The sequence below is a fragment of the Peromyscus leucopus genome, chromosome 3 (assembly GCF_004664715.2).
Source record: "Peromyscus leucopus breed LL Stock chromosome 3, UCI_PerLeu_2.1, whole genome shotgun sequence".
NCBI classification, from domain to species: Eukaryota; Metazoa; Chordata; class Mammalia; order Rodentia; family Cricetidae; genus Peromyscus; species Peromyscus leucopus.
In genome coordinates, this window is record NC_051065.1 from 149,126,592 (window position 1) to 149,151,185 (window position 24,594).

General features: G+C 52.0%; 1 protein-coding gene across 5 annotated transcripts; it reads right to left on the reverse strand.

The window, feature by feature from the left end:
• Slc6a12 (solute carrier family 6 member 12) lies at positions 1-23,777 on the reverse strand. Of its 5 annotated transcripts, XM_028880412.2 has the most exons (16): positions 23,729-23,777; positions 23,163-23,218; positions 18,926-19,155; positions 14,615-14,749; positions 13,193-13,333; positions 12,318-12,405; positions 11,368-11,500; positions 9,452-9,586; positions 7,621-7,724; positions 7,170-7,294; positions 5,915-6,027; positions 5,275-5,412; positions 4,463-4,565; positions 2,853-2,953; positions 2,309-2,479; positions 775-1,175 (listed from the first exon to the last, which is right to left on the reverse strand). In XM_028880412.2, exons 3-16 carry the CDS (start codon positions 19,137-19,139, stop codon positions 1,032-1,034), a joined length of 1,845 nt encoding a protein of 614 aa, XP_028736245.1. In that variant the 5' UTR covers positions 19,140-19,155; positions 23,163-23,218; positions 23,729-23,777; the 3' UTR covers positions 775-1,031. The 5 variants fall into 5 exon arrangements, with proteins under 5 accessions (XP_028736244.1, XP_028736245.1, XP_028736247.1 ...); XM_028880411.2 differs by lacking the exons at positions 23,163-23,218; positions 23,729-23,777 and adding an exon at positions 19,324-19,636 and having other exon boundaries at positions 1-1,175; XM_028880414.2 differs by lacking the exons at positions 23,163-23,218; positions 23,729-23,777 and adding an exon at positions 22,822-22,940.
• Positions 23,778-24,594: the final 817 nt, after the last annotated feature.

Sequence of the window (24,594 nt, forward strand, 5' to 3'; positions counted from 1 at the left end):
AGAGCTGGGTGAACGTGAGGATACTCGGAGGATGGCCTGAGGATGCTCGGGACGACGGCCTGGAGGCTGTCTGAATAGAGCCACACTGGCCAGGCCATGGACTGTTACTCTAGCCACTGGGCATTGTCTTTGGGTGATGCTTATCTCTGCATCCTTTCTTGGGTGTGGGGTCCTGTGCCCAGTGTCCTGGGTGCCCTATTCCCTCTCTTTCCTTCTCTTCTGAAAGCCCACCATGAACTCATCCATCTCCTACCTTCCTGGAAGCCTCAGAAGCCAGAGGCTATGTTATATGAGTTGGCAAGTGGGAAGAAATGGTTGGGAAGGGACCAGAGGAAGAGTAGGTAGGGAAAAGAGGAAAGTGTGCATGTGCGTGCATGCGTGCGCGCGTGCGTGCATGTGTGTGTGTGTGTGTGTGTGTGTGTGTGTGTGTGTGTGTGTGTGTGTGTGTGTATTGTGTATGTTGGGGGGAGGGGAGAGGGCAGTTCCTGCCTGCAGACCTACTACCCAGGAAGAGAAGGTGGGAGACGTCTGGTAGGTAGAGGCTAGAAAGGAACTTAACGAGGTCCATCCCCATCCCAGAGCGCCTGCGTAGAGGTGACCTCCCTCCCACAAAACAGCTGAAGTGGATACAAGGAAGAGGCACGTGTGCAGTGGCAGGTGATCCATACAGGCTTGTTAGCTGAGGCAGGGGTGAGTCCGGAGGTTCACAAGCCCCAGCACAGGAGTAGCGGAGGGTCTCGGGCTCTGACAAGCTGTGTGAACTTGAAAACATCACTTTGTCTGGTTCTCAGTTTTTAATCCAAAAAGTCAGGGTTTTGAGTTCAAAGTGCACGGCAAACACAGCTTCCTGGAGCACGGGTGGGAAGGATTGAGAAGTGACAAGCTGCTCCAACTGAACAGAAGAGTGGCTCCTGGCAGGGGGTGTCCAGAGACCTCCATGGTCTCAACAAGCTGGAGGCGGAGGTTATCCCTGGGAGGAGGTAGCCTGGACCAGGTCCCTGGCTCTGGAGCCACCTGGCCTCTGGCACGTCCTACAAATGTGTCTCCTTCTCCCAGGCAATGAGTTCTCGCTTAGCTGGCGAGGGCGAACAGTTCTGAGCAGAAGTGCCATCCTGAGGTGGACGCCGCCCCGGCTGGGGCAGACTGGGGTCCGGTGTGATGAGTCTTTGAAGGCGCTGTGGAGAAGAGAAGTAGGGGTGAATGAGCGCTGGGGTGAGCAGGAGGATGCTCTTGTGGGGGTGTCCTCAGGCACAAAGCCAGACACTTGGGGCTACATGAAGGATGGTTCTGATTTGAAAATGGACCATGAGAGGTAATTAAGAGTGTGAACTCCTGAGTACCAGTTCTGACTAGACTGCCTAAGCAATCTCAGGTAACTCACATAACTCTTCCATCCCTTTAGTCCCCTCACTTTTCTCATCTGTAAAATGGGGGTAACCAGAACACCTTATGGTACAGTTCCTATCACAGGGCAAGTGACAAATAAATGTCATGACTGTCATTACTATCCTTCTAATTACCATTGGTATATGCCCTGCTAAGTGGTTTCCCAGTTATCTGTAGTACTACTACATTATGATGTTATTTTTTTGGTGTGTCAACACACACACACCCCTTTCTGGCCCTGAATGTAGCTGTAATGATGGGAACTGGGAATCCTGACAACCTCACTGTGACCAGGAAGTAGTAAGCAGGACAATGGAGAGACATGCTCAGGATGCAGGTGTGAGGATACAGGAAGAGTCTGGACCCCAGTGGCCTGTCCGCAGCCAAACCAAACGCCAGCAGCCCCCCCCCCATCTCTAACCTTCCTGATACGTAAGAATTGGAGAAGCCCATTTGCTTAAACTACTGTAGATCGGCTCTCTATTACTATTGGACAGTCTGACTTTGACAGACATATTTAATGTCTTTGTGGGTCATTGGCAATGGCTTCTTCCAGGAAAGGCATACCCCAAACTACACAGGAGCCATCTGCTGTACCCCAGTTGGGGCTACAATAAGCAAAGAAGCCGGGAGCCAGGGTATGCTTGGCAGTTTTCCTAGATCCAGGGTGTGTGTACTCTACATCTGGCTTTTTGGTCCTTATTTTCCCTCCACCATTAAGCAGTTTGCTCTTGACTAGCTAGCCTTTGAGATCAGCCTGACATCAGATTCTACAACCTAGGATTCCAGAGGCCTGCTCTTCAAAGGCCTTTAAGGTCTCCATGTAGCCCCAAGGCTTTCCTATGTGGGGAAGTGGTATGTGCTCCTAGCCTAAGCCTCCCTCAGGGGCCTTCTCCACCTGCTCACCTCCACCACCACCTACCTTCTTGAAGGAACCCTGGGTCTGCAGAAGGCTGATGATGATGTAGAGTGGGACACAGGCCATGGAGGAGAAAGCCAAGAGCCATCCAATGGAGTATCCCCAAGAAGGGTACACGTAGACATTGTTGTATTTGAGAGGTGTGTACTTGCTCAAGGAGAAGATGAATGTGGCCTAAAAGGGAAAGGGGCAGGATAAGACTGTAGCCACCAAGAGTCCTTCCCTGGCTATACCGACAGCCGAGGACAGAGGACCACCCAACCATATTGAGGGGAATCCGAGGTAGGACAGTGTCATTGAGCTATCAGTCACAGGTGGTGGGTATGGGAGTTAAATTAGAGCTCAAGGCAGATGGAGAAAGGCCTATCAGGAAGAAGTAGGGCTGTGAGGGAGGGCTGGAGCAGAAGGGAGACTAGATGGAGGAGGATGGATGAGAGACCCAGGAGAGACGGGAGAGCAGGGTCCAACCCCTCTGCTCAGGCAGGAAAGAACCCCCGGATCCCAAGTCTTCTACAGACAAGAGGGAGAAGGAACAATGGGTACGTACCAGGCAAAGACCAGGGGTCAGGAAGAGCCAGGAGATCTTCACCAAGGGCCATGGCCGGTAGCCAATCATGTCCTCAACGTTGTCATAGAAACGGTCTGCCCCTGAGCCAGAAAGGGTGAGAACTAGAGGTGAAACAATTTCTTGACCTTTGGGAAAGACCTTTCACTTCCCCCAGCCCTGCCTGTGATAAAGATGGCGGCACCGTAGGTAAAGAGATGCGGACCCACCCTCCCAGCCACAGAGCAGTGATGTTGGCAGAAGCTGCCCCCCACAAGCTGTTGGACCAACCTCTGCTGTCCTGTCTAAGGATGAATAGCGTCTGTCCTATGCACACTGGAATACACAAGCCTAAAGGAGCCAACACCAGCAAATCCTTACTGGCCCGCACCACAGAGGGGAGAAAAGTCCTGGGGATGGAACTGTACGCCTGATTCCCGACCTGTGGATTCCTCGCGCTCAGCCCTGCCAGGCTGGCTTGTGCTTAGTGAAGACACTGACTGGCTTTGCTTACGTCAGCTGTCACACTGGCCCTCGTCTCAGGCAGCAGCAGTCTCCTTGGATGTGAAGAACCTCTCACTGGCAGCCATGTCTGGGGGGCTCCTCTCACCCCAGCTCACTGCCTTCCCACTGATACTGACACATGAATGCCAGCCCTTAAAGGGCCACAGCTCTGACTGGTAAAGGCCAAAGTTCCAAGCCCAATATTGCCAGGAGGTGTGACTTATCAACTTCCCCACCTCCTTGGTGGAGTTGATTAGAGCCGTCAGTACAAGAGTTGGAGGAGAAGCGGGCAGATATCGAATGCTTAGGGTGGGGAGGTGGAAGCCAGCTCCAAGGCCAGGAAAGGACACCACAGGAAGTCCAGGGTTATGAAGTAAGAACCTCCTCATTCAGGCTTCCTCTGAGACCCTAATATGAGGTGGCTACTCATTCTGCCCTGAGCCTTGGGATGTTAGCACTATGTCCCTGACCTGTGGCAGAGACCACAGACCTAGACAGGAGATGACACTTCCGTTTAGTAGCTGTGTGAGCTCAGGCAGAGAGCATCTGTCCTGAGCCTTCTTTCTACCGCATGAGGCCGATTTGCAGATCTCGCAGTGTGGCATGTGACCTGCAAAGCGCAGTGCCCGGAACCCCAGCTGTTGCCAAGCATGAGGCACTGAGATTGCTACTGAGTGATCTCAGTGCTGCGGGGTCCAGGCCATCCCTGGAAGCCACGACACGACAGAGGTGACCTCACTGTAGGAAAGCAATGTGTAACAGCGGCAATGGGGGAAACGGCCTTTAGAACATGAGGACTAGCTGTGCGGCGTTCCAGTGCTCAACAAAGCCTGCGTGAGTGGCTTGGCTGCCGGAAAGGGAATGAAGGAATTTGAGGGGGGGGTGGGGGGTGTCAGGCCAAATGGCCCTAAATGTCCCCTCTGACTGGGATTCCGCTGAGGAAGGAAGCCTGCTTTGTCCTTGCCTTAACTCTAAGAGAGACATGGGGCCCCCAGGCCATGTCTGCCATTCCTAGGAAAAGGAATCAGGGCAACCAGACCAAGACAGAGCCTGCCCTCATCAGCCTCGGAGCATCTTGCTCCTGCTCCACAGCCACCTGCCCCACTCACCGTATACCCAGCCGATGCAGACCACCTCAAACAAAGACAGGAAGAGCAGGCATATGCCACTGGAGGCGTAGTAGTCAAAGAGCTGGAAGATGTACATCCCGCCCTGCGGAGGAAGAGGGAGCTGAGTTCTAGGGGGACCAGCCCCTGCCCCCACAGTGAGATGTGCTGGCCTGCCCTGCTCAGGAGAAACGCTTGACAGCTACCAGGCGTCTGCTCTGCCTGGTTCTGTGATCAGGAGCTACCATCAGCCTTGGGACAATGATTTCTGACATCCTCAAGGTGCTGGGGCTGGGGGACCTGTGGTATATTGTCTGCACAGTATCCCCTTCTTGGTGGAACGGGTGCCCCTCACGCTGTTCCTTTTGGGTTATGGCAGTCCTCTCCTGTGTTGCAAGCCTAAGGAAGGATGTTAGCCTGAACACCTGTCAAACTCAAGAGGAAGCCTGATTGGCTGAATGGGGAAAGGGACCAGGAGCCGAAACAGCCTTCCTTGACATCACAGAGGGAAATCTGCCTGGGGGCCGAGTGACCCACGGAAAGGGAGGTGGGACACAAAAAGGAACGTGCCAGACAGTGTCGCAGGCAGATTCATGCATTTGACGGAAGCCAGAATAGCTCCAGACTTTGATGTCACAGACCCCGTTCAGTCTCCTTTGTCTTAGGGCACCTTGTGTGTGGCTCCCATCGCCAGCACTTGGATTCTAGTGAGTGGGACCTTCAACCTCACCATGAGGAAGCAGAGAGGGTGTGAGCCCCCGGGCAGAAGGAAGGAATGACTCTGAAGAGTCAGGAGTCCCACCCTGCCTTCTCACCTCAGTGACCAGAAGGAGCCCCATCAAGTAGCACACAATTGCAACACCCAGGATCAGCAACTCACGCCGGCCGCCCTTCCGGAGCTGCTGGGGGAACATGTCCATGGAGGCGGTCACCAAGCACTCCATACAGACAAACTGTGGGCCGGGAGAGTACAGGAATGAGACAGCTATCCATCCAGGGCCTGGGTCTTCCCCAGCGCTACCCCCACATGACCCTGCCATGCATCATTCTATTGGCCTACACTGGGGGGGGGGCGGGCAGGGACAGTGGCAAGCCAGCCATTCCCTCAGCTGCAACCTCCTATGAAGGAATCCCAGTAGGGAAGGTTGAAATCGGGGAGAGGCTCTGTACCCCAGGGCTACAGGATGGGGCTGGACCATGAGGCTGGAGATGAGCCTCTGTAGAGCATCTGGGAGAGTGCCCAGGTACAGGGGGAGGCTCAACTCTGAGAGAAAAATGGCAAGCCCTTTCAGAGCAGGAGCTCTGGGAGGCCTGGGGCCACCCATCAGAACCCAAGGCAAAAGACTTGAACCAGAGTGAGGCCTCTGGCCCATGGTCAAGGAGAAGGTACATGAGGAAAAGCGATACCAAGAGAAACAGTAGCTGAAAGAGGGACCCAGGACAAAGGTTCCATACCTGGCTGTCCAGCCCTAGAAACAGGAGCATGATGAAGAAAAGGCAGGACCATAGCTGGGACAAAGGCATCATCGTCACAGCTTTGGGGAAGGCAATGAAGGCCAGACCAGGACCTGCCAGGTACACAATACAGCGGCTGTACTTCAAACCACTCGCTACCTGAAGAGGAGCCCCCTCCTTGGCACTGTGTGCACGCAGGAGTTCCTGGAGCATCTCTATGCATCTTGGCATGCCTGCAAGTGCCAATGAGTGTCTGTGAAAGGCTGTTGGTGTCTATGTGTGTCTGCGAACTTCTGTGTGTGTGTGCGTGTGTTGTGTGTGTGTGTGTGTGTGTGTGTGTGTGTGTGTGTGTGTGTGTGTGTCTGGAAACTTGTGTCTGTGAGGATCTCCTGTGTGCCTTTGTGGGCCTCTGTGAAGGTTTGTGTGTACTGTGAGTGTCTATCTAAAAGTGTCTGTGTCTATGATCATATATAGGGTCTATGAGAAGCTACGCCTGTCTGTTAGCATCTGTTAGTGTCTGTGCATGCCTTGATGTGTATCTGTGAGCGTCTATGAGTGTGGACTTCAGGGATTTTTATGTGTTTCTGTGTTCATTTATGAATGTCTGAGTGTGCATGCATGTGTGTATGTGTGTGTGTGTGAATTTATACATATGATTCTTTGTGAATGACTAAATACATCTGTGTGCTTCTGTGAGCATCCATGAATGTGCATGTCTGTGACTTCCATATGTCACTGAGTGTCTGTGTCTGTGAGTATGTGCTTCTGTGATCTACATATGTCTCTGTGTGTCTGTATCTGTGAACATCTGTATGAATCTTGAGCATATTTTTTTGAGTGTCCACATGAGTATATGCTTGTGAGCACCTATGTGTACCTGCAAGCACTTGTGGGCATCTCGTGCATCTGTGAGCCTCGGTGTGCAGACATGTGGGTGAGCTGTTTTAAGGAAAGCAAGTAAGTTCATTCTATGTTCTACCTGGGACAAAGCCTCATATATGCCTACATTCTCTCTCCCCCTCCACCCCTGTCTGTCTCTCCTGCCCTCCCTCTCTTCTTCCTGCCCTCTTCTCTTTTCTTCTCTTCTATCCCACAGTTCTAGAAGCTTCATTTATGCCACACAACACCCCTCCATCCCAAGCTAAAAAGGGTCCTAGCCCTGGTTTCTGGGACTCCTCCCCATCTGCAGGAGGGATCTGTGTTCCCTGACTGTCCTTCCCAGAGTCCAGGGAAGTGTGTGGACAGTGTCCCCTACCTGACTCGGCCACTTCAGAAATGGGTATCCCCTGCTCTTGAGACATGAAGCCCAGGATGGAGAAGACGACAAACCCAGCCACGAAGCTGGTAGCACTGTTCAGGAAGCAGAGGGCTATGGAGTCCCTGTGGGGATAAATGAGGTCAGACAGAGAAGGGGAAGAAAAGAGAATGGAGAAGAGAAAAAAAACAATCCAAGAAGGAGAGATCAAAAGGCAGAAAGCAAAAGAGAAAGAAGAGGAAGAGAGATGGAGAAATCCAGAAGGAAGATGGGAAAGCAAGGAGCAGTGATATAGCAAAAAAAAAAAAACCAGACGCACCAGATGTCAGGGGAAGAGGGGACCAGGAAAGGGGTGGGCGAAACCGGGTCAACAGAAAGGTATGCACTCAGGTGTGGCTCGGCCCCCAGAGAGGCAGGGTCGCCCTCGCCTGCCCAACCCAGCAGCTCTCACCTGTAGCAGTTGTTGTGGTACTTGTTATAGCTGCCCAGGGCCGTCAGGCACCCCTGGCAGATGGCAAAGGAGAAGAAGATCTGGGTGCCCGCATCCATCCACACCTACGTGAGGCCCAAGAAAGTAGTAGGGTAGAGGCAACAAGGGCTGAGAGCTGTGGCTAGCAGAATGCAGCCCCTCACTACAGCACAGCCCACCTCTTAATGTCCCACACAGTACCATGCCTGCATCCTGCTCCCCAGGAGCTAGTCCTCCCCTTTCTCCACAGCCACCTTCTCAGGGCAGGACCCATTTTCGGTTTGGCTCAGTGATTACTCAGGAAGCGTCAAGTGTGTGTAGGCTACTTCATTCCAGGCAGCATCGACAGAGCCAGGTGTACCTGGACCCGGTCAAGTGAAGGGTCCCTGGCATTGCTTCTGCCAGTGTGTCTGCGTGGCACCTTTTGAACTATGACCTGGCTACCTCATAAAAATAGAAAGAAATCCACCAAGACCTCTTGGCGGAAGCAAAAAAAATGTGCTCGGACAAGTCCTAGAGGAGGAAATGCAAATGGCCAATACATTCATAAGAAAATGCCCAGCCCCACCTGTAGTGATCAATAAAATAAACCTTAAAGGGGTAAGTGACTTCTGGGTCTGCAAAGTTACCAAAGAGTAAAATCAGTTCTAACTGGGGCTGGGTTAGTGGTCCTGGCCTGAGACTCTGAGTTCAATCCCTGTAACCAGGTTAAAAAGTCAGGCATGGGGTATACACTCCCCAGCCAGGCAGCCTAAGTCCCATCCTGGTGACAGACACACAGGATGGGGGTGGCGGCCATTAACCAACCCTCAGATGGAAAAATATCCAGAAAAAAAATTGTACCTGTCCTAACAAGGACCAACCTTTTTCTTAGCACCGTTCCCTGTATGGACACAATAGAACGCCTGTTTATAGAAAGCTGATATTATGGTGTTAGAAGAAATCTAGAGATAATTTTACGGGGGTGGGATGATGAGCTTCAGTCAGACACAAATACTACACCATTTCTAACGAGAGACCTGGGAGCCCATGGGTATAGTGTCATGGACAATCACCCTCAGATACTGAAAGACCATGTCTATTTAAAATGTAGACATCACCTCAGTGTCTGAGGTCAGGGCTCAGGGTTCGGCAGGGCAGAGAGATGATGGCCTGTTTGCTCCACTGTTCTACCCCAGCAACTAGCCATTAAGAGGCCCTCAGGATATTTTTGTTGAATAAATAATGTTTGGAGGAAATATTATACAGAAACTGAGGTAACATTTAAAAGTGAATTTAGCCGGGCGGTGGTGGCGGCGCACGCCTTTAATCCCAGCACTCGGGAGGCAGAGGCAGGAGGATCTCTGTGAGTTCGAGGCCAGCCTGGGCTACCAAGTGAGTCCCAGGAAAGGCGCAAAGCTACACAGAGAAACCCTGTCTCGAAAAACCAAATAAATAAATAAATAAATAAATAAATAAATAAATAAATAAATAAATAAAAAATAAAAAAATAAAAGTGAATTTAACAGCATGGAAAGGCTCATAATATAATTTAAATCAAAAGGATCTACTTTTCTAAGTAAAATTATCTTGATTGTGTTCACACATGCACCCCCACCTGGGAGTGGGGAGCAGACTAAAATGCTAATAGTGGTGATGGATTTTAGGAGCCTTCCCGTCCTTTCTCACAGTTTTCTTCTAAGATATCTAATTCTTCTCCAGTACACATCTGTTTCTTTTAAGCCACAGGAAAATCAAGGGAAGACTTTGAAAGTACAGTCTAGTCTGGTGAGGGCACATCTCCATTAACAGTCCCCTTGCGGGCGGTTCCCACCTGGGGGTCCTTGAGGCGCAGCAAGTCTGGCTTCAGGTAGAAGACGATGCCCTGGTAGGCTCCAGGAAGGGTGACACCCCGGATGAGGAGAATAATCAACATCAGGTAGGGGAAAGTGGCTGTGAAATAGACAACCTGGAGGGAAAGCAGGCCAAAGTCACTTCTGGCATGGCTACCCAGAGGCAGGGAGGAGGCAGGGGGAGGCAGGAGGAAGGCAAGGAGAGGCAGGGGGAGGCAGGGGAGGCAGGGGGAGGCAGAGGGAGGCAGGAGGAGGCAGGGGGAGACAGGGGGAGTTGGGGGAAGGCAGGGGAGGCAGGAGGAGGCAGGAGGAAGGCAGGGGAGGCAGGAGGAAGGCAGGGGAGGCAGAGGGAGGCAAGGGGAGGCAGGGGGAGATGGGGGGAAGGCAAAGAGGAGGCAGGGGAAGTAGGAGAGGAGGTGGAAGGAGGTGGGGAGGGGGGAAAGCTGGGGGTAGGCAGGGGAAGGCAGAAGGAGGCAGAGAGTCTCCAAAGGTTATCCTGCCCTGCCTCCACCTGTCCCCAGGCAGAGCGGCTCACACCATCACATTCAGCACAGGAGCTCAGACCTCCACTTTCATACAGACAGCTGCTGGCGAGCACATGAAAATTTCCACACCTCCCTTGACACATTCCAGTGGCTCTTACTCCCCAGCAGGGTGATACACATGAGCAGGGAGGGGAGGAGGGGAGCGTGCAAGCAGGCAAGGAAGACGCTCCCAGCCCACCTTTCAAAGGCGACGTTAAGTCCGCAACCTGGCCCCCTCCCTTCACCATCCTGGGTACCCTCCCCAAAACCCCTGATTGTGGGTGCCTCTCCAGGAGGAAGGCGGCCAGGTTTGTCTGGCAACCTGTGGGCAATCCAGACTGTTCTTTTCCAGGTCATGACTAGAGCAGCAGCAATGGCCTGAGCGCCTAAGAGACTCCAAAGGGACTCCATGCTGCCCTGACCATCTGTGTCTGTCAGGGCGTCCTCACCACCGCCACCATCCTTCTCATCTTTACTGTTACTTTTCCTGACCACAGCCCAGGGGATAAGGAGTAGCACCATTTAGTTGTGAAGTGTCCCCAACTAGTGGTGTTAGCCTGGAAAGCACTGGGACTTTTGGACAAGGGCCTTAGCTCGAGGCAGGCATTGTTACAACCCAGCTCTGCTTCCCACCCACACCCTCTGCTTCCTGGTGGTCATTGTGTGACGACCAGCAGCCTCGGGTTCCTGCCAACACTCTCTACCCTGACTTCACTCTCTCCGACTCCACGCTGAAATCAACCTGTCACCCCATAAAGGAGGACAGTCACAAGGGCAATCAGAACACTCAGAACCTGCCACTCTGATTTTGAAAAGTGTGAGACACCATCCCCAGTTCTCTGGACTGGAAATGAGGCCCAGACCTGAGATCTCGCTCTAGGACGAGCCCACCGATGCCCATGCTTCTTGGCTTAAGCCCCTTCGCTGATTGGCACTTACCCCAAAGATGGCTCTCTTTGCTAATCTGTATGGAAACTCTTCTTCGTGTGTCATTTAAATACAACAGGCAAGTCATAAGAATATGTGGCCCTGTCATACATAATGGAGACAGATACACAGATGCGCACGTGCAAAGAAGAGTCGGAGGCCCGCCCCCATATTGCTGACAGCTTGGAAACTAATGAGCTCCAAAAGTGGGACTCTTGCGGTTTAGTGTGCTCGAAACATTGCTTAGATAAACAGGTCTTCTGAACCCTGTTGGTGGAAAAAGTCTCCCCTCGTTTCGAGCTAAGCCCAATGTTTCTGCAACTTCACCTGTTCTTACATGTATCTCTCTCAAACTGTTCTTTCTTTCTGCTCTCCGGAGGGACCCTTTCAAGTGTCCCTGAGGAGTCTGTGACTGTAAGTACTCATAAGGAGCCAGGACACCTTACCTTGCCCGTGGACTTGACCCCCTTCCAGATGCAGAAGTAGCAGATGATCCAGGCGAGCAAAAGACACAAGGCCAGCTCCCAGCGCAGGGACCCCAGGTCATGGATGCCCGATGTAATACCCAGAACCCGTCTCCTAAGAAATTGGGGAAAATAAATAACCAGCTGAAAGACCGAAGGCGACAATCTGCCTCTGTCACCAAGTCTCCTGATTCAGAGCTGACCCCACAGATAACACTCCCCAGGGCTTCCACATCCCTGCCCTCCCCAACCTCTCCATGGCCATGCCACATTCCTACCTGTGCTCTGAGTGCCCCTGACTATTAGAAGACCGAATCACTGTAATCCCACGTGTGTGTGTGTGTGTGTGTGTGTGTGTGTGTGTGTGTGTGTGTGTGTCTTTCTAACTGATCCAGGATTTCTGTTGCACAGAGAGATAAAGAAGGTGTTGAAATTGGGAGTGAGGGTCGGAGCATAGACCCACGCATGCAGAGGGAGACCAGCAATGGCACAGGATCAAAGGGAGGGGATGAAGTGTGCTGCCACCGAAAGATGAAGGTGAAGTTGGGTATACATAGGAGAGAGATCAGGTGATCCAGAAAGGGCAGGTGAGAAGACATGGGTAGACAGGTAAGTGCTGAATGTGTGCAGGGTGAATTGGTGTGAGGGCACAGGTAGACCACGAGGAAAAGCAGGTAAGTATACACGGCCTGTGGAGGTGCATCAGCATTCAAAATCTCATCATAAGTATGAAGGTATAAATAGTTAATTAAGGCTGGCTATGAAGGTTCCCTTATCTCTAAGTGATAAAGGTCTGGGGCAGAGGACGGGGGTGCTAGAAAGCATGCAGAGTCTTAAGTATGCACCACCAATGTTCAAGCTTGCACAGTCCAGACACCCAGGCTCCCTGTACTTAGGGCCCCTGGAATATCGCAAGCAGGCCCAAGACCTACTCCCAGAATTCCATGACAGGCGAGGTGACGTTCTCAGAGTGGTTCACTCCCGTGGCTGCTGAGTGGTTCAGGAAGTCCACACAATGCTCTGTTGGGAACAAGGTTGGGATGGATATCAGTTAGGGACCAGATAGGAATGATGGATGCCCTTGTACTTACCCTCTGACCTTGCAACCAGAGCTCCCCACTATTTCTAGGCCCAAGAGTTTCCTCAGGAGCCAGGGTATCAGTAGAAGCAGCTCCTCTGCCCTGTATAGCCCGTGTCCACTGTCCTTGTTCCCAGTGAGTCTGGCCACTCCTATGAATGCCCTGACCTCCTCCAGAACAACACAGAGCACAGACAGCCACAGCCCACGTGGGCAGCTCCCATCAACAGCCTACCCCTGGCCTGTCCATTATGCCACTCTGATTTTTCATCCTACAGACGAAAAGCCTAGTCCCTGGAATTCCCCAGTACTGATCTCAAGATGGGCTCTTTCCTCTCCCATTTTTCTACAATTGCTATCCTGTTTTGTTTTTGTTTTTTTTTTTTCCCACCCATCACGGTGAAGTCTTGTTTTGTTGATTCATCTACCTCTCCCATAGCCAGGTCAGACAGTGTGGGGTCCCATCTGCCTCTACTCAGTTTGGACAGAGTGTTTGACACGTAAGAGGTACCCAAGAATGTTTACTAGATGGAGGCACGCTGTGGTTGTACAAAATCCCCCACTGGTTCCCCCAGCAGTCTCTAGCTACACAGGAAGACCAGCCAGGGGAACGGACAGCACAGCCCACACAGCTCAACCATAAGGCAAGGTCTGTGACGCACTCTGTCAGGAGCCCCCGTGGACCAACCTCATGGGCAAGGCCCCATGGCGGGGCTGACACACGGATACCTGTGTTCCAGGAGTTGCTGCAGGTTGTCCAGGGCAGCTCGGAGGTGAAGGAGCTGAACAGGTAGAAGAGGGCCCAGGCGAGGATGATGATGTAGTAGATGTTCAAGTAAGACTCAATGACCACCGACGCCATGCCTATGCCTGCAGGAGAAAAGAAAGTCAAAGAGGTCAGCATAAGAAAAGAAAAAGGCCACACAGGGTCTGCCGGTCACATGTGCCCATATCATCTTCTTAAAGAAAGCAGGTTGAGTTTATTATCTTACACCACCCTCCCACTGCAGTGATAACATTTCCTCCCCACCCCCTCCTTTCTCTCTGTCTCTATCGCTATCCCCATCTCTGTATCTGTTTCTCCCTGCCTGCATTTTCTATGACATCATCTATTACTTGCAGAATGAAAAGCGGCAAAGCAGGAGGGAGCAGGGTGAGCTGGGCAGGAGCATCGGAAGCCAGTGTGGGAGAGAGGGACACCGGAAGAACTTGGGCTCCTGGGCGGAAACACGCGGTGGAAATTCTCAGTGCCCTTAGCCACAGTGGTTTGCTGGTCCGGATCCCCATTAAGGGTCTCCTGGATAATACAAGAGACCAGCTAATGCCCCAAGAGGTGCAGCTTGCAATCCGCCTCACCTTTCCCCAGTGTTCGGTCAGGCAGCCTTCTCAGGAGCCAGGATACCCAGTGCTCATCAGACACGCTCTGTCTGGTCCCTTCCTAGACCAGGATATCCTGGCCGCTGCTGGTCCTTCAGAGACTAGCATAAGGAAAGACCTCTCTCTGCATCTGAGGTGTATGGGATATCTCAGAGACAAGGGGGCTCTTGAGCCCTCCATTGCAGCTCAGGGATCTGGCCAAGCCACTAAAGGAGGCTGATGAAAAACACCCCAGCTGCTTGTGTCTACACCACAGATCTACAGAGAAGAGCGCGCTGCCCCTAATAGAGACAAGAAGAAAAGAGCACAGGGGGCCCTAGTTCAAACTCAGCGAATGGCCCTGCTTTCTTTATCTGTAGAATGGAGTGATGAGAGCCCTGGGTAATGGGACACAAGTAAAGTGTTCACATGAACACTGACACAGACAGGCTCCACAGACACTGGCATTGCTGTGCTCATGAGCCTGTTTGGGTCATGACACAGAGTCACAGATATACTTTCCTTGGGGCGGATGAAGGTCAAGGTTCAGGTTCCTGGCTGTGTCTTCCAAAATCCACACCTAATGTGGCACCTATAATTCTGTCCTGTTTCTCTTGACACGTCCTTCTCCCTGGCATCTAAGCTTTGGGCCTCGAGAGGCTGCTTTCACACAGCACACGAGAGGACAGCATGGAGAGTGAGGCTGGGAACGGGAAGCAAGAAGGAGCAGCAGCAACAGCAGAGGCAGGCAGGATGGTGGGTCCACGGGCAGAAGAGGGGGAGGATGACGCTCACCTTGGAGGAGGGGACAGATCTTCCTCCAAGCAGTAACGCTCCCCTGGCTGCTGTACTGGCCCAGGGCCACCTCCAGGAAGAAGACTGGGATGCCACAGCTGAAGAAGAAGATGAAGTAGGGCACGAAGAACGCTCCTGGTGGAAGGACAGGCAGAGTCTGAGCCACTGCTGTTTCAAGACCCTGAGCCTCCCTCCAGCATCCCTACCCTCAGCCTCCTTCCTCACACACCCAAGACCCACGGTGTCTCCCTCTGCCCGGCTGCATGTTGTCAGGGATGCCCAGGGGATGACCCTGACATGAGCCCCAAGTAAGTCAGGCAAAGTCTTTGGAGGGAAAGAAATGAATCTTGAGATGGAAGCTCCAATCAATGAACTGTTTACTGTGTTTTACAAATCAAATCGCATATTAGTTTTGAAAGAAAAACATGTGTTCTGTATAATTTGACATGCTTATTAAACTATCAAGATGGCTACATTCTAGAAACAAACAGATGAAGCCAGCTTGGAAGTGTTCTTTTCCCACCAACAGTTTTTAGAGGGCTTTCCTCCACCCCCGGAACTGTTTGATCTGCTGACCCTGCAGCAAGCCCTGCAGGGACCTGTGGAGCTGCTGCAGAGGTATGGTCTCAGCCCAGAGGTCCCTCATGGGGAGAGGATTCTTGTTTCTCTGCATCTTAGTGCTTCGTTGGTGTTTTGTGTGTTGGAGCCCCTTCTAAGCTTCAGCGGTATCGAACCCGAACCCTCATAAACCCACCTCCCACCAGAGAGATCCTGCTGTCACCCCCGTGACAGCTGAGAAAGCTGAGCCCAGGTTGAAAAACACAAGAACTAAGGTACAGATGAGGATGTGAACACCGCACACCAGGCATCCTGACCCTGAGGCTTTGCTCCTGACCACCACATGTGGCTGTCCCATAATGCCTCTGAAGTCATCACTGCCACGGAGGAAAGCCAGGGAGCTCAAAAGGAAAGGAAGTACAGAGCACTGTATAGCCTTCCAGGAGCCTGCCTGCCTCCTCCTCTTCTTCCTCCCTCCTCCTCTCCCTCCCTCCTTCCCTCCTTCCCCTCCTCTCTCCCTCCCTCCCCCCCTCCCCTCCTCCCTCCCCCTCCCCTCTCCCTCCCTCCCCCCCTCTCCCTCCCCTCCTCCTCTCCCTCCCTCCTTCCCCTCCTCCCTCCCTCCTCCTCTCCCTCCCTCCTCCTCTCCCTCCTCCCTCCCTTCCCCCCTTCCCTGCTGTCCTTCCTATCTTTTGGTGGTGGGTACCACGTTAGGACAACAACCCAGGGTCCCACACACAGCAGGCAAGGGCTCTGCCATGGAGCTGTACTCCAGCTCTTCTTTCAGAATCTGCTTGGCTCTGTTTCACTACACAAGGTCTCACTCACTCTGTCACCCACCTGGCCCTGATCTTAGGATGCTCCTGCCTTCCCTCCAGATTTCTTATAAGCATACACATTGCTCCTTCACAAACGCAATGTACTGTATGTTCTTTGACCACCATTCTAAAATTCTTATTGCAAACCTCTTCGTGTCAATAAATACATGGCACCACTTCAGCGCCTGTAGAATGTTCTGGTGTGGGAATGGTATCTCTTTTTTTTTTTTTAGTATTTTATCACTGGGCTTTTAGTTTTGTGTTATTTTTTGTCAGACTGAAAACCACCCACATCCTAATGTACTTGTTCAATTTGTTCCTTAGAACACATTTCCTTAGGCACAATTGCTGAGGAATTCCTCTTTTCTTAGTGTGTACGTGCATGTTAAAGTATATACTGTGTAAGTGTACACATTTTTCATTAAATGTACAAAAAATGTACAATTTTTCATTAAAGTGTCCCCAGTGCTGTGCGTCCAGCTCCAGAACTTACTGAAACTCTGTATGCATTAGACATGAACTCTGCCTCTTCAACCCTGTCAATGACATTCTACTTTCTGTCTCTATGAATTTGCCTATGCTGGGCACCTCGCATGTAATCAGAGCATTTGTTGGATGAATGCAACCATAGCATTTGTCCTGTTGTATTTGTTTCATTAATCATATCTTCAAAACCATCCATGCCATAGCATGCATCATAATCTCTTTTAAAGGTTAGTTAATGGGACTGGAGAGACGGCTCAGCCATTAAGAGATGTACTGCTCTTGCAGAGGACCTGGGTTCAGTTCCCAGGACCCACATGGTGAATTCCAACCATCCATAAGTCCAGTTCCAGGGATCCAACACCCTCCTCTGGCCTCTGTGTGTACCAGGCACACAGGGGTTGCACATAAACACATGCAGGCAAATAGTCACACATGTAAAATAACAGACATAAATTTAAAAGAAAATTTTTGAATGAATAAAGGCTAACTAATACCCCTTGTGCGCAGATACCACACTTTGAAGGAAGGACCCTCATAGGAAGTCCATGGATGCTTATGGCTACAGGTGCCTTCCTACCAGCTGTGGGAGCTTCTTTCCTGTGCCCCTGGAATGTGGGCTTTCACCCCACAGAAGATGTGGAGCTCTGGAGACCCAGAGATAGGCTTTCCTCAGGCGCTCCTGGGGCTGGATGGAAGCTGGCTCTGGGTATAATGCAGGGAACCCTTGGCACATGGCTGTCTCCTGAGCTCCCGCACATCAGCACTGCAAATGTCTTCTCCTCAAATGGGCTGATCTAATCCTCGCCTGGGAACACTGCCTGGCCACAGCCTCATGGTGTGTTCCCAGCTGTGTACATAAGCAGCCTGACAATGTCCACGGGGACCTTAGCCAACATGGGGATCCAGCGGGAGGCTATTTCAGAGTTTCCCTCCCTTTGCTCAGATCTACCTTAGGCAATGACCTGGCTGCTGACTCTTCCCTGAACCACTAGCATCAGAAATAAGACTTACAGAAGGCTCTCTCCGGGATGAAACATTTCTTAAGGATGACTAAGTTTAGTGGCTCCCCTCTCTCACAACCAGAGATAACCTTAGACATTATTATTTTTCTACTCTCTCGAAAGGCCATTTTCTCTGCAGAACTGTGTTTATTAACCAATAATCAATGAGTCTCTCCACATAGTTTAATAAAAGATGAATTTCCATCAAGTAGGGCCTGTGGTCAGGGGGACATGAGACCTGTTATCACAAGGAGTTAGAACAATTCTAGCCTAAAGCAAAATAATGACATTTGGGTTTATCTGTGACATCATGTTCCAATATAAATCTATTCCCAGCTTATCTAGAATAAGGAAAGAACTAACTCCTGGTCCTTCTTGTTATTTTTCTAGAGCCCTAAAAGCAAGTGACTCCAGGATGGAAGCCAAGGCCTGAATTAGTCCCTCATGTTAAAGAGGAGGAGAAGAAAGGTGAGGTGGACTGCAGTGTGCCCAGTCATAGTCAGCCCCTGGTAGCCTTGGAAGACTGCTTCCAGGACCATTTGGATGGCAACCCCACTGTGCTCCAGCCTCTTCTGTGACACAGCACCGTCTAGATACAGGACCCATCCACAGCTTCCAGCTGACCCGAAGAGGTTAAGCTGTACTGTCAAGGGAATGATATCAAAAGGCTGCATACTCTTAGTACAGATATAATTTTTCAAAACTACTTTTGATCCACAAGAGGTTGCCTCCCTCACTGCCTAACCGTGTCAAAGGGCTGGACACACCTGCTAGCTATTTATAAGGTTAAATATAAATAGGGTCTAGAATGCTTTTCTAAACAATAATTATCTCTAATGTGTTTCCCCCTTCCTGGAACAAACAGTTCTGATATCATAATAAGAATATGCCACTTCTACAAGAACTACCGTCCAGACCCAAGAATGAATCCCACTGATCACAGAGGGTCCCTCTTCCACATTCTTCACGTGTGCTCAGATGCTGCCCAGGGTCCCTCTCCCTTTCCCCTCCTTTCCTCCCTGTCTTTCAACTTGTCACCATGACAGGTCACATGTGTTTCTTGCCTGTGATCTGTAGCCTTTATCTGAATGCAGCACACAGACCAAGTTCTGGCTTGCCTCTAGAGCAGAGCCTTGGTTCCTGAGAGGCCTACAGTTACAGGAGTTGAATGAATGAATGAATGAATCCCATTAGCCATTATCATCCGTCAGAGGTAAAGCTAAGAATCCAGGCCCCACGCTTCTGCTTGTTGACCCCCTTAAATCCCACATAGCCCTGGATAATATATTACCCCCAGTTCAGAATGAGGGACACTGAGATTGAGCTGGGACCCAACAGGAGCCTTCCAGACTCATGGCAGCCCCCTTTCATTTGAGCACACTTCCAGGGAAGGACTGACCCTGCTGGCAGAGTCTAACCCTCCCCACCACGCCACCTAAACATGAACTCACCTCCCCCGTTCTTGTAGCAGAGATAGGGAAACCTCCAGACATTGCCTAGCCCGATGATCTCCCCAGCCACTGACAGCACAAACTCCATCTTGTTGGTCCATTGGCCTCGATCGTTCACCTGGTCCTTGCCTTTCTGGTCCATCATCTCTCCCTCCTCAGGGACCCAAGAGACCACAGGATAGCCATCTTCATGGACGGCAACTTTTCTGTCCATACTGGATAGGGAGACCCTGTAAGGTAAAGCAGGACTGTGAGAGGCAGAAACCTGGTGAGGGGAGAAGAGGGAGTGTACACACACGTATACACACACACACACACACACACACACACCACACCCCGTACACCCATCTCCCTTCACCCTGATCCTTCCAGCCCAGTCTTTCCTATTGGCATATTACCTTTCTTCCCAAGCTCCTGATGGCATGTCTGCCTCAAGTGACACTCTGCTCTCAGAGTTATGAGGCTGAGCCAACAGGAAGCAGATTCTAGCTTGCCAAGTCTTCGGCAGACAAAGCAATGGACAAAGCAGGTTTTTAGGAGTTAGAGACTGGCCTGGCACCACCCAGGGCTAAAGCTGTAATTAAAACCCCATCATTGAGGACCTTATAGCTCAAATCCCTTTCGATTTTTATAACCTGCCACTATCTCAGCTGGCCCTTCTGTCCAGATCTTCAGTAAGTTGTAAATAACAGCAGCCTGGCCTCTGGCCTCTAGACCAGAAGGGCTCAAAGGCTGCCATGGGTGCCAGGGTTAAAGGGCAGGTGTGACTGAGGTGGCTCACGGGGCTTTCCTGAGCAGTTGGGATCGATGGAAGCCTGGTAAACATGGGAGCTGGTTCATTATGGGCTCTGATTGGAAGGGAGGGAGAAGGTGGGACCTCTAAGTAAGGCCAGCTGAGGACGGGCTTGGCATCAGGGTCAGCTATAGGCCTTCAAGGAAAGCTGTTTCTTTGTCTGTCCTGAGAGAGGTTGGGGATCCTGGGGCCAGAAGGGGTCACTTGGATGGTGGTCATTTCAAGATGACCTCAAGATGCCGAGTGCCTGGCTCTTACAAGGACAGTCTGGCAGGAGCTGCCCATGATGGTTGTTGCCAATCCCTTCCCCCGAAAAATCCAGCTGTAAAGCCCACACTCCCCAAGCTTCCATAGGCCACAGTCTGTTTTCTGACCGGCTTGTCTGTTTGTCAATTGCCCGGAGGTAAATTGCATTTGGAAGCGATGGGTTGCTTTCTTGTCCCTCCCTCCACACAGCTGATCACACTGAGGCCACTACTTGGCCCTCCTCCCAGGTAAAAGCCAAGGGGGAGGTGCCCGGCCTGTCAGGGAAACACTGTCCATTGGCCCTCACCTCCTGTGACACTCAGGGAATCAAATGAACAGGTCTACCGCTCACTCCATACTCCTCCAGGGCTCTGAGGAAGCACAAGGGAGCCTTTTTATGAAGGAAGACTGTGTGTTTATTTGTTGGTCCTTTTAACCCAGGCAACAGCCCAAGCCCAGGTCCGTTAGAAAGGCGTGGGCAGCAGCTAGAGTTGTGGAAAATTTTTGAAGGTGACTTGGAGGGTGCAGGCTATCCCAGGAATGAGAAAGCATGGCAGGGCGAGGTCCTGGAATTGGGATATACTCAGAGTTTAACTGCAACCTCTGTGCAGGAAAGGGGTAAGGAGAGCAGCTGGTGCAAACTCAGGGCGCCAGCCTCGGATACAAGGGAGAAGGCAGAGGTGGGGGGCTCCAGGCTGCAGAACCAGAGTCCACCGGGTGTTGGGTCCCAGGGGAGCAGCCAATGAGGCCTGAACCAGGACAGAACTGAAGCTGTGGCACCCTGCAGAGTGGCCCCTGAGTCATTCCAAATGATAAACGACCAACAAATAAAGGGCTAATGAATGAGCTGAAAAACCGCTGCTACAGAAGCACCAGACGGGAAACCAAGTTCACCCCGATTTGCTAATTACAACAATGAGGGTCAACATTTGGGTCACCGTGGGGCTAAAGACATACGGCTCTTGATCTCCACTATCAGAGCTCACCCTGACAGGCTCGAAGTTACTAGTGGACCCACATTACAGATGAGGAAGTGGGGCTCGCTCGGGGACGGCGGGACGACACCTGACACACACGGCGCATGCTCAGTTAAAGGGATCTGGAAGGGCTGACCCAGTTTACCAAGATAACAAGTGGTAGGACCGGCTCTTGCTCTGAGACTTAGACAAATAGCACCTCCTCCCTGAGCCTTAAATCTCCGAGAAGAGAGAATGACCCCTTCTCAATAGGCGCATTGGCAGAGTGGGGGGCGGGGTGTAAAGGTGAAGAGATGTCAAAGACCATAACAGGTTGTCTTTGCTTGGTAAGCCATGGGGTAGCTGGACTCAGAGCAAACCCCACATAAAGATAAAGATGATCTCAAGAGCTTGAGGGGAAGACCTGGTGGAAAAGGAACAAACGAGGGAATGAATGATGGGGACGATGGAGGAGAGTGGAGTCAGGGCAGCAAACCCAGAACCCTGTCCAGGCCTGAAGTTGAGCTTTTTCAAGGATGAAAAGGAAAATGAGAACCCGGGATGATGAGTGGCCATGGGCATGAATTTTCTACAAATAAAAGACGGGGGCTGGAGAGAAGGCTCCGTCCGCAGTTAAGAGCACTGGCTGCTCTTCCAGAGGACCTGCGTTCAATTCCCAGCATGGTGGCTTATAATAGCTTATAACCTCAGTCCTAGGGGATCCTTCTTCTGGCCTTCTCAGGTACCAGACATGCATGTAATGTTCAGACATACATGCAGACAAAACATCCATACACATAAAAATAAACAAAAATTCTGCAAAAAATGTTTGAGAGGCGCCTGTATCATAGGTAAGAGTGGAAAACTGAGGCAGAAGAATGAGAGCAAAGGCATTCGAAAGAAGAGAGGGACCAGAGCCTCGGTGAGCGGAGGGGAAGAGGGCTGAAAGCACAGCACTGGACGTTTAAGTTAGACTCAGGGACAAAAATGTCCAGGAGGACGCCAGCCACAAAAACAAGCTTCACAGAGCCCTCTTTTCTTTTTCTGTTTCTTACTTGTAAACGCACAGGGGCCAGTGGGGTGGCACATGCCTGAGATCTCCAGGACTCGGGGTAGAGGCAGGATGGTTAAGTTCCAGGCCAGACCAGCCACACAGTCCGAGCTTGTCTCACAAAAAACAAAAACAACAACAAATCCAAAAGGACAGCTCCGCCCCCACGGTGCCCTTCCGCCCTCTAGTCTGTTTGCTAGGGAAGATTGAGTGACAGCAAAGGCCACTTGTCCGTGTCCCCCCCCCCCTTCGCAAGGTCCTCTACAGGCTGAGATCTACAGGCTGTCCACCTGCTTTGCCAGGCTGGGGCAGGCTCGGGCCAGGGAGGGACTTCTTCATACTTGGGTGCCCTTGAGCGTGTCCTGGGCTCTGTCTTCAAAGGACTAGAAAGTACAGTCTTAACTCTCCTCTCGGAGCTAGGCAGGTTAGACAGAAGTCAGCTCTGGGTCTAGGAGGCACTCCAGAAATCCTGCCCACCCCCCCCCACATACTGCTAGGGTTCTGCTCACACCCCTTCACCCCCATCCCAGCACAAGAGAGACCCAGCCCTGCTCCGGCCCATACCCACATACCAGCACCCACCCCTGCACACCCTGGTGCCATTCCGTCACGTCCCTTTGCACACACATACCTGTGTGCATGGCCCCAAAGCCTGGCTCCTCGTAGCCCTTCACACCTGGTAGGCAGCTAGGCTCCACAGTGGTAGCCCACATCTTCCCCGGCCCCTCCTCAGCCCCAGTCCCGGCCCAGGTGGCTTCCCCTTTTGAGAGGAGCTCTGGCTGCTGGCCCTGGCTGACTGAGAGCAGGCGCCCCCAACCTGTGACCGTTAGTTCCAGATCCATCCACTCACCCTTCCTGCCTCTGGGCACTGACCGCCCTCCCCTGGCAGGCCGATGACCCGCCTCTTTCACCCACTGCTCAGGGCCAGTTCCCCAACTGTGGATTCTCCTACTACTCAAGGTTGTCCCTGAGCAATTCCACTGTGTGAATAGTGAGCGGACTGGTAGCATAGCATCGGAGCATGCCCAAAGGTGGCCTCCCCGTGGCCTCAGAGGACCGCAGTTCCCTGCTTCCTGCCCAGACACAGTTCTGCCAGGTCTTGCCTCTGGGGGGGCCCTCAGTCCTCCAGACCTAGGGGAGCAGACACTGTGGAACTCCGACTGAGTGCTGTTCCACGTGCTTCCCACTCACCTGCTCTCTCAGCTCAGCAAGAGCTCCTGCTCCCGAGTGAGTAAGTGTCTCCAGACCTGGAAGAGGAATTCTCACCTTCAGCTCTCCTGCTCCTCCCTGCCACAGCCCCACCCAGTGGTCCTGAGACAGAGTGAGAGACAGACAGACACACAGAGAGAAACAGAGAGATAAAGACAGAGACTGAGAGAGAGGAGGGGTGAGAGAGACAGAGAAAAAGAGAGAGAGAGAGAGAGAGAGAGAGAGAGAGAGAGAGAGAGAGAGAGAGAGAGAGAGAGAGACAGAGAAATGCCACAAGCAACAAGAGAGATTGAAAAGTCTATAAACGAGGATTACACATCTGCCCTCTGGAAGTCAAGCTTTCTAACCCTGTCTCTCTGTCCCCTCCAGCTCCTCCCTCCTAACTAGTAGGCACTGTCCAGGACAAAGCCCCCAGAGCCTTGCTGGACTGCTGCCTTGGGCAGCCTGACCTTTCTGACCTCTCTCCTCCTGCTCCCAGCCCCTTGCCCTGACTCCCACCTCCACCCCTAATCCAAGCTCCTTCTTAGGCTGGATGCAGGCCCTCTTACCAGAGCAGTGGGATGGGAGCCACCAACTCCCAGGCTGGACACTGAGGACCTTGGGAGGGGAGTGACGAGGGCATGGGAGGAGGGTGAATCACACACTGGAGTTTTCCACCAAGTACCTGCCCTCTGTGGCTCCCCAGCAAAGCCCTAGACCTCTGCAGCCACTGCCTTCTCCTTGGGATTTTCCTAGAGAAAGCTCCAGAGCCTGCATATCTCGGGAAGGGAAATGCAAATAGGACCCGGGGCACAGCCCACCCACCCTGACTTTCCTCTCCTCCCTTACCATGGTCTCTCAGCCAAGGGAGATTCTGAGCCTGTTTCCCACTCTGGACAAGGGGATGATGTGTGGTTTGCAGGGTTGCTCTGAGGGTTAAAGTCAGCATGGCCGTGCCTAGGAAATCACAGGTACTTACAGGGAGCTGTCAGGGTTTGCTGCAGCCTCTGGTTGGGGGTTGGGGGTCCAGACACTCTGATTCTGGGCAGCACGAAGCCACACACCAAAGGCTCGTCTGGAACAGCCTGGCAGCTGCCAAATGTGAATCCACATGGGGAATGTGTGGTCCCCCTCAGCCATGATGGGAGGATTTTCCAAAACAGGGCTCTCTGTGTGTGTGTATGTGTGTCTTCACAGTGTGGATATGAAAAGGCCTGTGGCCTCTGGGAAGATCAAGATGCTTCTTCAGTGCCGGGTGGTATGGAAACAGGGGAAGTTGTGGGGAGAAAGGGAAATTTCCCTTTACGTGGACTTCCCCTTTGTCTGCTAGAACTTCCTAGCAGTAGAGGGTGTGAAGTGAGACTGGCAGTCTGTAACTTTCCATCGGCACCCCACTCACCATCCCTCAGGTCCCCCTTGGCCTCTGTCTCCCATC

What these genes read in the sequence shown, in the direction of transcription:
- Slc6a12 (XM_028880411.2), bottom strand. Translation starts at nt 19,349, where the DNA reads ATGCCATCAGGAGCTTGGGAAGAAAG. An exon ending in TCAGGAGCTTGGGAAGAAAG is followed by an intron (nt 19,156 to 19,323) that starts GTAATATGCCAA and finishes TTTACCTTACAG; the next exon opens with GGTCTCCCTATCCAGTATGG. An exon ending in CTGCATCGGCTGGGTATACG is followed by an intron (nt 2,954 to 4,462) that starts GTGAGTGGGGCA and finishes TTTCTGGCTCAG; the next exon opens with GGGCAGACCGTTTCTATGAC.